Source organism: Eleutherodactylus coqui, chromosome 13, assembly GCF_035609145.1.
Source record: "Eleutherodactylus coqui strain aEleCoq1 chromosome 13, aEleCoq1.hap1, whole genome shotgun sequence".
NCBI lineage: Eukaryota > Metazoa > Chordata > Amphibia > Anura > Eleutherodactylidae > Eleutherodactylus > Eleutherodactylus coqui.
Window position 1 is genome coordinate 97136552 of NC_089849.1, and position 13098 is coordinate 97149649.

The 13098-nt window shown below is 45.9% G+C and overlaps 1 protein-coding gene across 2 annotated transcripts in view; it reads left to right on the forward strand.

Moving 5' to 3' along the window:
* TBCD (tubulin folding cofactor D) overlaps positions 1-13098 on the forward strand; it is a 172793-nt gene that overhangs the window by 110782 nt on the left and 48913 nt on the right. For both annotated transcript variants that reach the window (XM_066586653.1, XM_066586652.1), the window contains exons 16-20: positions 305-362; positions 6569-6598; positions 6977-7062; positions 8717-8797; positions 11984-12057. In XM_066586653.1, the coding sequence (XP_066442750.1) occupies positions 305-362; positions 6569-6598; positions 6977-7062; positions 8717-8797; positions 11984-12057 (329 nt within the window). The remainder of the gene's footprint in view (positions 1-304; positions 363-6568; positions 6599-6976; positions 7063-8716; positions 8798-11983; positions 12058-13098) is intronic.

The window sequence follows — 13098 nt, forward strand, 5'->3', positions numbered from 1 at the left end:
TCCAAGGAGAGCAGCCAGAGGGGATGTGAAGGGTGAGTGAGGAGACTTATAAGCCATGCATGCTCCTCTGGGTAATTTATGGAAATAAGATAGATGGGACAATGCTACCATCCAATAGGTGGCGCTGCAGAGTCATTGTTCCATTTACATTGGTCTTTCTTGTATTTGGGGCTCACTATATAAGCTTAGCATCCAGCTTAGTACTTCGATAACTTGTAGAATGTCTGCACTCCCAGCATGTTTAGTGCATAGGGTGAAAAAAGTTATGTTGTGTCCCCTTTCACATACCATACCTGTCTTGCAGTGCGCTGATCATCGCCGCCATCTTTGATCGTGATGTGAACTGTAGACGAGCCGCTTCGGTAAGTTTTCTGTTAGAGCTACACTTTTCACTGTGATCTTGAATTATCCATATTCTCTTCAAATCGTTCTGCCCATTCTGACCTGCTTGGCATGTCGCACCCCGTGCCCCAGTTTTCCCCTCTGCCATGAGATGAAAAGAAACCTTCCGAGGCTGCAAACCTGGAACTTTTGTCCCTTGCCATTAGAAGAGAGAGCGAGCCCTGATAAAGCGGCCCCTGTACCTCTGTGAGCAGCATGTTTTTCGGGCAGGTTTTCAGCCTTTGAATGTAAATGAGAATGATTCCATTCCATGACATCAAGCAACTGCATGTTATATGGACATGTTTACAGTGTTCTGTTGACTATTTTCAATTGGGAAATTGTCAATAAAGCTTAAAATCTTTGCATAATGACAAGTTTTGAAACTTCTTGCTATAACTTTTGCTTCAGTTTTTCTCCATTTACAAGATACCTACTTGCTGTCAGTGAATGCAATCTACTATACTTCCAGAAGCTGAAACTCCTTTCTTAGGCCTCTTTCACAAAGGGCATTGCGATTTTCGGCCACCGCCTTCGTGTCCAGAAATCACATGAACGGGACAAATCCGCGACCAAGTCACGGCTAAATTTCCCGTTTTCTCACCCATTCACACGGCCGGGGTGCAGCGTATATACACCGCAGCCAGGAATGCCATGGGGAGAGAAGGTAGCGCTGCTAAAGTCTCTCCCCGTCCCATAGCCAGCTGATAGCGGCAATAGAAGCCTATGGGAGCTGCCGGCGTGGGGAGGTGGAGGAACTTTAGCAACGTGAGCCGCTGCTAAACTCCCTTCCCTTTTCTGACGGCTCTCATAGGCTCCCAGAGGAGTCTATGGGAATACCCGGAATATTCCGGCAAAAGGTAGAACAAGTCCTATCTTTTCCGGCAACGCATAAAAGATTTCGGCCGGAATGCATACCGTATGTGCTACCCTTTCCGGCCGGGCGATTTTATGCCCCAGAAAATCGTCCATCTGAACGGGTGCGCTGGAATCCGATGCTTCAGATGGTCGTAATGTTCATCCAGAATTTTATGCATTCCCGCCGTTCAATAAAACCTAATAGCCACAGAATTCCCGTGGGCATTCACCCTGAAAGTGATGCTCACACAGGTGCAGGGCTGCTTACCTGTTTATCAGAGCTGTTTGCAGCTACGTCAAAGCAAGCAGAGGTCCTGTAAACTGGGTGGATGTGAAACAAGGAGTATGTTGTAGCAGTACTAATGATACAAATACACTTTGTTTATATAAAACCAGAATTGTATCTCTTTGGGTTCTGATGAATGGGGTCACCCCTGTGGGTGTAGTGCCCTACATCTAGTAATACTTGTCCATGTACGGCTGCAGGGTTATATCGATGCGCTTACAACACCTTCTGACGACTTTGTATGATAACCACAGCTCAGGGCTAGTATCAGAAGCTCTGCTGTTACTCCGCTGTCTTCTGCACATTGCTGGGAGCCTTTGTACTACATTGTACATATAGAAGCTAGTCCATTTGAAGCTCGGCGTTCCTGCGGACTCTGCAACTTTACATGAGAGAGGATAGACTACGGGGGCTCCATGTGTAGCACTGGGATCATCCGCAGCACAAGTCTCCTGATAGTTCTGTTACAATGTAGCGGTGCAGATAAAATGTATCAGGCGGTGTTTAGCTTGCTGTGAGCAGGTACTTGAAGTTTTGCAGATGTTTGGTTGGAATTCCAATGTAGATACTTTATAAACTCTATAGATACTCTACTGGATTTAGGTTCAGATTCCTGCTTCTGGACCCCACTAACTTTTCTGCAGTGACATCATCGGATGCCATGTTTGACATCATGTTCTATGGGATTTAAAGATGAGCTGTCACCTCTTCTGCTTCGTCTGTTTTAATAAATACTTGTTTACTTCATGAAATGCAGTGAGACTATGGAACTCTTTGCCGGAGGACGTGGTGATGGCAAATTCAATAACGGAGTGTAAGAGGGTCCTGGACGCCTTTCTTGGGCGATACAATATTACATGTTATATCACTGATTGAAGGGTCGGTGATCCGGGGATTATTCTGGTTGACAGATTGGAGTCGGGAGGGATTTTTTTCCCCTTAAATTGGCCTCTACCTCATTGGGGTTTTTGTCTTCATCTGGATCAACATTGGGGGGTGGGTGGGGGGTAATAGGCTGATTTGAAGGGACATATATATATATATATTGCCTTTTATATACTATGTTACTAAATAGCAATTCTGGACCATCTTTTCTTTATTGTGCTGTTTCTCCTAAATATGTATAATAAAATTAACGACCCTTAATAAAGGGTAATATTGCTACACAGTCTGACTCTGGCAGCATTAGACCACTATAACCCTCTGAATACTGCAGTTAGCTTCATTCAGACACCCATCCAGGACTAAACTTATCAGTGAGTGCCCGCTGCTTGGGATGCCCACCGATCAGCTGTCTGAAGAGGCTGCGGCAGTAACGTGAGCGCCGTTGCCTCATCACAGGCATGTAACGTCACATTATGGAGTAGTAGACAAAAGTGGTGGAGCAACCCCAGTACAGAATGGAAATCTGAAATTGGAAAATATCTCCTCTTTTTAAAGGATCGTAAACTAAAGACTTATTTTAGGGACACAGGGAGGGAGCTTCTATGTATAGAAGGCGCAGCTCACCCCAAATACCATTATACCCAATCAGGCGTAATATAATCACATGAGGTTGTTATTGCCCAACCTATCTATTTAGTTACTAAGATCACAATGTATACGTGTTTCGAGATTAATAAACCTCTTCCTCAGTACTTGCTGCAGATACATGTCTGGATGCTGACTATATGTCCTACAGACAAGATTTGGCAATAGTCACATAGGCTGAGAGCAGCTGAGTGACATTCAAGTGAATGGGACTGAGCTGCTATCCAAAGTACGGCGCTGTGCCTGGTGCAGATGGAAGAGGCCGTGGCTCTCACCCGAGCGCAGCTGTCACTTTAATCAGCTGATTGGCGGGTATCCCGAGCAGTATGCATGGCCAATCAACTATTGATGACCTATCAGTTAGGTAATAGGAGTAAAAAGACAGGTAGTCAATAGTCTAGTCCCAAAAAAACCTAATTTAATGCATTTGGCAAAGCTTGTTACAATTCATCAGTTTGGCTACCATTGAAGTGACCAGTCTCGCTTTGTAGTTTTATGCTGTAGGTAAACGAAGTCCAGAACATTTACCTGTGAGGACTTTATTATGAGTTATTAACCACTACATTACAGAAATGGCACAATGTATCTTGAACTGTGAAATGATGGAACACGGATCCCCCTTTCTCTGGATTGGTGGGGGTCTCAGCGGTTGGACTCCCTCTGTTGTATCTGTTTTCGCTCATCCAGTGGATGGATGAAAACTGGTTAAGAAAAAATGTCCTGTCGTTGGAATACCTCTTTGCTATGATCCCCTTTTTGGAGGCATCTTTTATTTTTACCCTGAATACTTGTATTTCTGGCTGAAAGTCAGTTTTGCGATAGGTTTCATTAAAACATTTTTACGCTATTTGACTTCTGCAGTCTTTATGTATCGCAGCGTCAGCAAGCTGCAGAATGCCCTTCACCAGCAGATCTGTCAGTGTTTGCTGGTCTGACGGCTCAGTTTTCAGCCACTCTTTCCTGTACCAAACAATCTAAGCTGATTTATGACCAAATCAAAGTCAAGCTAAGAATGTTCCCAAATGTGCCGATAGTCTTTTAAAAGTAAGATTAGCATTTTTCTCTATAGCACCTCCTAAATGAAAAAATCCTGTATAGTAGTCTCTTAAAGCAGCCCCTGGATCTAAACCTAGCTTTGTGCTGGCTGTCCACAGCAGGGCTGCGCCTTTGTGTGCGTTGTCTAGGATTGCTAGAGCACAAATAGCGCCACACCTGTTCACAGATTGCATCACAGGTCTTTTGAAGTAAATGGATCTCAATGGTAATACCACACACAACCTGTGGACAGATGTGGCGGTGTTCTGGATGAAAGGAGCTATGTTTTTCTAATTCTCTTCTATTGGTCATTATGGTGTTTTGCCCAGGCCAGGGCTAAACTTTTTTTTTTGTTTGTTTCAAGTCCTCATCATTTTCAAGTCCTCATCAAGATCTTTGCTTTCTGTCAGTGAATAGCAACATTGTTGTTTACATATAGATTACTGAAAACCTCTACAGACCTCGTGTTTTTCACAGCTGAGGGTTCGTTAGAGTGTATCAGTGTAGGTAAATCTTCTCCCCCTGAAATCCAGCATAAATAGATTTGTACTGATGCTGTCCTTTGCTCACAAAAGATTGTCTAAACTGGTACATTGTAGCAATCCCTCAGCTGTGATGATTATAGGGTCTGTACAAATTTTAGCCTCTAAAATAGTCCGCCACTGCAGGCGGAGGCTGACCTGCAACATCCGAGGAGGCTGTCTAATATCATCCATAGAAATACGTTGGAGTAGAGTTATTAATCAAAATACTAATGACCAGCTATCCTTCCGTGAATGAGTTACATGCTCCGCCCCTGATCACATCATCACGGGTCCTGTAAACACATGGCTGCTGTCTGGCTAGGTATTCATTAGTATTCCATAGTAACTTAGTCCACAGAGAGTTTGTAGGGGATGTAGTCTGCCCGTAATCTGCACAGGGATGAAAGACCTGTGATGACGTGACTGTCACGTGATTAGGGGCGGAGCATGTAACTCAGGATGAAGGACATGTGATGACGTCACCATCATGCAATCAGGGGCGGAGCATATAACTCACTCAGGGTGAAGGACCTGTAATGACGTCAGTCATGTGATATAGAGCAGAGCAGGGTGGTAACGTCATCACAGATCCTTCATCCCGAGTGCTGTGTTGCTGGTGATCCCTGTTACATGCAGCACTGTTATTCTTCATATATCAGAGCTGTGTGTGTGACGTGCATGTAGCAGAGCTGTGTGGTAGAAACACTGGTACTATAATTTCCTAATAATTACTAGTCCTTTCTAATAGTGTGAACTTTGACTTTACAGTCTAGAATGTGCCAGATTTATCACCGAGACTCTGCTGGGTGATAAATCTGACGACTTTATACCACCTATTAGTTGGCTTACTGCACACCGGTTTTTGCTCATGCCCCCTTTCTGCGAAGTCATCCCCCTTTTTAGATCCCTCCAGTATGCACCAGAAAACTTTTGCATTTTAAATAGTCAATCTCCCACAATATGGCGCCTGTTTGAGAGACGTTGATGCAGCGGATGCTCCAGAACGAATACTCCTGTGCCTCACTCGCATTGTTTAGGTTGGAAAGGGGCGTGGCTTAAGTGTAACAATGTGCACAAAAAACTTGACTCAAACTAAGCCAACTAATAGGTAGTGTAAAGATGAAAAAAGGTTTATCATTTATCAGGTTTATCATTTAACATGAACCTCTGATAAATCTGGTGCATTTTAACCCTTCGTGGTCTGGTTCCACTGCCTTACTATTAGACAGGATTAGTAAAACTGCCCCAAAGTGTCTAAAACACCTAAGAGATGTGACGTAAGTCGTGTTCGGCAGTTTTTTAGTCCTATTTAGTCCTAATTCTGGCACATTTATCTTTGTAACGGTTTCCCCATTGAGCTGTACAGTAATACGACAGCGCACTCTTACATAAGGGCACATTCACACTTGCGTATTTTCTGTCTATCTTACGTCCATATTTTCGTAACAGACGCAGCATTTACGCCATTGGGGTATTCCGATGAGGATTTCTTCTTACACACCGTCCAGTGGCATGAAATATTCGCAGCAGGACCTATTGTGGTCTGTACCACGGACCAAAATTGCTCATTCAAGTTTTTATGCCATTTTAGGCATGTTGCCAGGTGACCTCTATTGGGGCTTCTTAGGTTTTTTTTCTTGCTTGCCTGTGAAAAACACAGTGAATATAGATGCAACACGTGCATTTAAAAAAAGCGCTAATACTAAATACGCACGCACGCAGTGAAAATGGTGTGCTTGGCATGCCCCCAAATGGCATACACCTGTGCGGATGAGCCAGTGATCTAGCCAGGCCCTCCACGTTCTGCGTTGGCCATGACTTGTGATCGGCTCCTTCGGCCAGCATTCTGTGTGACCGCGTCCCCTGCGGGCTCGTTTCTCCCGGGACACGGCGCGGTGGGTTGCTGCGGCCTGTTTGCTGTCTCATTTTCCTTTGTTTGTCCTCTGTTCTGCAGGCAGCCTTCCAGGAGAATGTGGGGAGACAGGTACAGTGACTTTCAGAAGCATTCCTATTAACTCCTAGCGTGCCGGGCAGCTTCCTATCCCCTCCACACTGCACCCAGCTTTCCCAACAGTCAGCATTGTCTTGAAAACAGCCCCTATCCCAATTCGTTTTGAGCTATACCTTCCCCTGCAGCACGCCGCCAGCAGCTCTGCTCTTCCTGAGCCTCCTGTTTCATGACTATTATTAATGCATCAGCACTAGATCCCTAAAGAAATAAGATACTGGAAACCATGAGATAAAGAGATGCCGTTCAGAGTCTGTGGAAAGCTGGGTGTTTGCCTTCTATATTGCATGCAGCTGCCTGCCCACTGGCCAGCCCTGGTAAGTTATTTCCCGTTGTTCTGCTTCCCCTCCACAGGGTACTTTTCCACATGGAATCGACATCTTGACTACCGCAGACTATTTTGCAGTTGGTAACCGGGCGAATTGTTTCCTGAATATCAGGTACTGTGGAGATCCCCATAATAGACCGGAATAAGATAATCTGTGGTGTCCCCAGAATAGCTGATGGGGGTCCGGGGATTGTGAGCTGTTTGGGACCAGCTGTCATAGAGTTGGGGGGAGCCGCTGCATAAATGATCACTTCCCTTAGCGACAGATGTGTTATTGGGGATGATTGAGTTGGTCCCATAGACAGACCAGTGCAGCGTTCTTCCATAAGGCATGTAGGAAAGGGTTGTCTAAATGAGGCCGTCCCCTTCAAACTTGTCATATTCCTCCACAAACTATTTTCTACTTTATTTATAGGTATAGCAGAGCTGAGTTTGTCTTTTGGCATAATTTATGATGATGTGACAATATATCCGAAGGTTTGCATAGGACTAAAGTTAAGACAGTAACCAAAGTTTACAATATAGTTCCTTCAATTTGGCATTGGATTCCAGATTCTGAAATATTCCAGATTATCAGACCGTCATGAAAAAATATTTGGCAGCATGCAGTAAAATGAGATTGATCTAGTATTAGTGGCAGGTCGAGATTAGTAGATAATCATAGAAAATCTGACATCTGTACCGCTCCTCTAATCCAGCATTTACAGGGCCTGGTAGATTTCGGATTACCAAATAGTCCTGGCTGTTAGCCTTAGGGCTAATTTACACGAGCGTTAGTCGGCCAGCGTTATCCCGGCCGATATACGCTTCCATCTGAGCAGCCCCCTCCCCTTCCCTCACCGCCTTTCTGCCTCTCTCCTCCACTCCGAGCGGTTTGCATTGGTGAGTGGGTGGGGCGGGGCTAAGCTTCCCCTCCCCGCCCCTTGTCCATAGCCATCAATGGGAGTGGGTGGGGCAGGGGTGGAGCTAAGCTCCAGCCCCTGGTCCATAGCCAGCAATGGGAGTGGGTGGGACAGAGTGGAGCTTAGCTCTGCCCCACACCCCTCCCATTGCAAACGCTGGAGTGGAGGAGAGAGGCAGAGAGCCGTGAGGGAAGGGGGGACTGCTTAGATGGAAGCGTATATCGGCCGGCCGTGAAAACACCGGCCAATATACGCTCGTGTAGATAAGCTCTTAAGGAGCCTTCACACGGGCGAGAAAATTGCACAAGATTTGTGCGTTGCGAGACGCACAAGTATGAACCCCATTCTTTCGATGAGGTCATGTACTTTTTTTTCCCTGCGTAGCAACGCGTGAATCAAATCGCAGCATGTTCCATCTAGCTGTGAGATCTCGCATTGCAGCCCCAATGCTTTCAATAGGTCCGGCGGCAACAGCGTCGGCCCCATTGAAAGCAATAGGAGAACTCTGCGATCCTTTGCCGCGGCTGTGACAGCCGCACTGGAGGATCCCTGCATCCCCAAAGTGATGCAAGGCTGTTTCCACATGAAAACGCCTCGTATCCACGGAGATTTCACATGGATGGCGAGGGCGATATCGGGGCGCGTAAAGTTAGCCTTAAGAAGAATGCTAGCAGTAATTTATTTTGGGCTTTACACATCTTGTGAAACTCAAGATTATATTCCCAATAATTCTGGTCTATCAGATGCCAGTCTAAAGGAATTTGTATATATCGTGGAAAGCAGTATGTAGTAGAATGTGCTGAGACCGGGGAAGCCTTTCATCTGTATGAAATTGTCTGTGTAAACGCCTATTATCACTTTCAGCGTATTTGTCGCCGGGTTCCCAGAATACACGACGTCCATGATCGATCATCTGGTGGAGATGAAGATTAATCACTGGGACATGTGAGTCTTCTGTGTTGTATGCTATCACTTATTAATCTGGCATCCGTTAGTCCAGAAGTCTACAAGTGCAACATGTGGCAAAAGTAGCCCCATGGCGGACTAGCAAGAATGACCCAATACTCTGCCACATGCTTGGCTTTTGGGTCGGCGGCCTCTATCAGCTGCCCTCCGTGCCATTGACAGGAGGCAGTATAGACTTAGCCAAACTTCCAATAGTACAGAACTTCCAATAATGCCGCACCTCAGTGATCCGGAACACGCCGGGTCATTTTCACTTTATCGACTTCAGCTTTTCTGAAGGCAGACAACCTCTCCAACACAACTGCTTGTGTAGACAAGTTGTAATGTTTATTATGTAAACTTGTAGCAGCAGCGTCCTCCTCGGATCCTCAGGTATCCATACGTTCCCCTCGTGTGCCAGTGTGATCCGGCGGCTGTGAGATCCCTTCCCTCTGGCTGCTCTCAGCCCTGGGTCTTGTGTTGTTTGCACACATGGACTGTTTACTGTAACTCTCCGAATTCTGCGTAGACGGGACTGGCTGGATCACGTCCACCCGCTACACCTGCAGGGGCACTGTTTATGGCAACAGCCTGGCAGGCCACTCCATAGCTATGACTGTCACTCCCCAATAAGCTGGCGCAGGTCCTTACCTCCTGTTTTTGTCCTCCCAAACAAAACAGTGATTTGTTGGGTGCTGAAAGTTTTTGCCTTCAGACAAGTTTAAGTTGATAAAGTTAAATGATCCAGCATGTTCCGGATCATTGGATGCAGGTTCTGTATTATTAGAAATTCTGGACTATTGGAAGTTTGGCTAGAGCGTTTTCTGCTTGCCTCCTTGGCTACTGATGCCACAATGTCAATGGCACTGAGGGCAGCTGATGGAGACCACAGCCCTAAAAACTAGCAGCTGCAGCTACGGTAGCTCTCCTCAGGTTTAAGAGGGGTGGCGTCTCTCCTTAAGGAGAGCACCCAAAAAGTTTGTGGAATCGCCTAGGTGGATAGTGGGACGGGGGATCTCCCACCAAGGAGAGCATTCAGAAGGGGTTTGGGAAGACACCTGAGAGGTGTGTGAGGAGACTTATACGGCCATGCAGGCTCCTCTGGGTAATTTATGCAAATAAGGAAGATAGAACAATCCCTCTGCAGCGCCAACTATTGGATGGCAGCATTCCTTCAAATCAATGTATGACTTTTTAACAAGTTTGTAAAACAATGATTGGGAATCCCAATCATTGTTTTACAGACTTGTTAAAAGGTGGTACATTGATCTGAAGGAATGCTGCCATCCAATAGGTGGCGCTGCAGAGGGATTGTTCCATCGCCCTCAGCTTTCATACATACGATTCGCATTGCCTTGAAATCAGTCAACCGGATTTATTGAGTTGTTGCATCTGCAGCGGGTCATGCAGTACTGCTTGCAAGGACACTGGATCAGCTCTTTCACATTTCTCTCTCCTGTGCTGATAGTTTGTTACAGTGTATCAGTGCAGGTAGCCCAGCTGTCAGTATACCCTGAGCCCGTTCCATTTTCTCATCACCCTATTTTAAAATTACACGGAAGATTTCACTTGAAACGTGAACCCATGATCACGCTACGAATAGGACCTGCAGCCCTCCTCTGGGCACTGCAAAATGTCCCTAATCCAGTCACCTGTGCATAGACTAAAACCAGACAAACAGGTGGAACAGAAAACATAGCAGATCGCAGCTGAAAAATATCACTGCCACCAGCAACATTCTTCACACTACACACAATATCTGCATGCAAAGGAAAGGCAAACGTGCTGGAGGCCATATGAGGTTACACAAACCGCTGCCATTATATAATGGGAAGCTGGGGGGGGGGGGGTCTATAATTATAATACTTCATACTGCGAGATGTCACTTAAAGGGATTCTCTATATAAACGTATTTCATTAATAAAACGGACTGACGTTTTGAGTCATATGTAACAATCTGGTTACAATGGATACACTGGCTAACCACCATTATACCCTACATGACCATACCCTTCTCCATTGTACTCTCTATCATTATACCCTTTATCCCTTTCCTCTCACCACTATCCTATATCACTATACTTTGTTACAACATATCCTACACCACCATACCTTAACCCTTTCAAATCCACTGTCTGACGTCTAAATACATTATGATTTAAGTCTGTACAGCTCTGATGTTGGAAGACGTCCGTCGGGGTTCTCTTATTGTATGTTGCCAGCTTCTCTGCTGTCGGAGCCTATCCAACGTGTCACCTCGTGCAGTACTGGCTTTAGCCAGCATAAAGCGCTGTTGTAGAACAGCAAAAAAAGAGTAAGTGCCGTAGGAAAACCAGGATACAAATTGGATTGGAAAGGGTTAATCATTCCCAGAATTTATAGGAGATAACGATATAATGCACCATTATACTGTATATCACAATACCATGTATCCTATCACTATAGCCTATCGCCCCACCCTTCATCACTGCATTGTCTGTAGTGTATTGTTTGAGGCAGTCTCGACTGGGATCCCGCTGTGTGACGATCGGCTCCTCATCCCACCCTGCTGACATCAGGAAGTTTGTGCCAATTAATAATTGACACTTGACTTTGCTAATTTTTTTTGGACTGGGGCGATAACATTTCCTGCACTGCGAGTCCAGTCCTTCCGTCCGTCCATCCATCCGCCCGTCCGATCCCCTCACTTGATTTGCAGCTTCCCTCTAATTCCCTCAGTGTCTATTGTCTTCCTCGCACTCTCTTAGCCGAAACAACTTCTGTAATCTTCTAGATCCGGCTTAAAAGAGGCATTGTGTCCATGCTCAACAGAAACTGCAATAAAATCCACATTGCTCCTTGATTTCTCTTTTCTCTTTAAGGTTATTAATACCATGAAGCTATTTCTGGGAAAGCTGGGTGACAACCAATTGGGCTGCAGTAACAACTCAACAGAGGTTGTCACCCGTCTCTGACCGGCTTCTGAATGGCTAATCTGCCTAGAATGCAACATGGAGTGTAACACTGCAGATCAAAAAGTCAGGGGTCCCGGAAAGTTGGGTGTTAGAAGCTGTAGTAATGACTGTATCAGTTGTCGCTCCACCTTCCCAGAAACCATTGTAACTAGGGTGTGGACTAGAGAGTGGAGAGAACCCTTTTGATCCATGCAGATGGTGGAATTTGATCAGAATTCTTGGTGTCTTTCAGTGTGATTCGGGAACTGTCCACCAAAGCTTTGCACAACCTCACGCCGGTCGCCTCTGAATACATGACTAAGTCTGGTAAGTTTGTACTTTGACCCCATATTGTTTACATTTCTGTTGCTGCCATCATTTTCTTGTTTTCCATGTCTTTGCCTTCAAGTCCTTATTTATAGTGGTGAGGTCCAGCACTCATGGTATGATAGGTAACTGTATCTGTCTATGTCCTGCCCGGTCTCTTTGCCTCTTCTCTGCCCTTATGTCATTGCCAATTCTACCGCCCAGTGTCCACGGGTAGACTTGAATTGTGGAATCTACACGGGGCACCCGCACAGACAATTTGCAGTTCAAGCCGCCCATAGAGAAACATGGGCGTCTGCAGTGCGGTTCCCGCACGGACGGCTTCCATTAAGTCAATGGAAGCCGTCCCATCCGTGGCCGGTCGGTAATTGACATTGCAGATGGGCCGGGGATTCCGCGTGAGAAAAAAACCCTTCTGCACATGTCCGCATGAAGACCCGGACAGGTACGCACGGTCCTTGGCCACGGGCAGGGTCAGATTCCACTGCGGCCTCCCATGGACATGAGAGCCAAGTAATTTTTGAGACAGAATAGATGTGTAGAGACGCTGTTTCACTATTAAATTACTTTGGCGGTTGGGCAATGAGTCATTAGAGCAACAAGATTATCAGACACCAGCTCAGGGATTTACTTCATGGGTGGAGGGCTTTCAGGTGAAATGATGGCTTGAGCTCAGGAGCTGAGCCCGCACCATCCGAAGCTGTAGTATACAACCAGGCTCCTGCAGCGGCCAGCATTAGTAACAACTCAGATCCTGGCCATTTAACTCCCTAGATATTGCAGTCAGCAATGGCCCATTCATCTAAGTAGTTTACAGAATGGATGGGGGTGAGGGTCTCGGTGTCCCACCTTACAGTGCCATCATGAGGGGCCAGTCATTTCTATAGCAACCTGAGCCTATCAATGGCTTCCACACCTGCCATGTACAGAAGCCTAGCAGGCACAGAGGAAAGGTCTAATAGGCTAACTATCACTGGCTAAAATGACTGTTCGTTATAATCCACTGCACTACATAAGCAATGCAGTGTATTATGTAAGAGA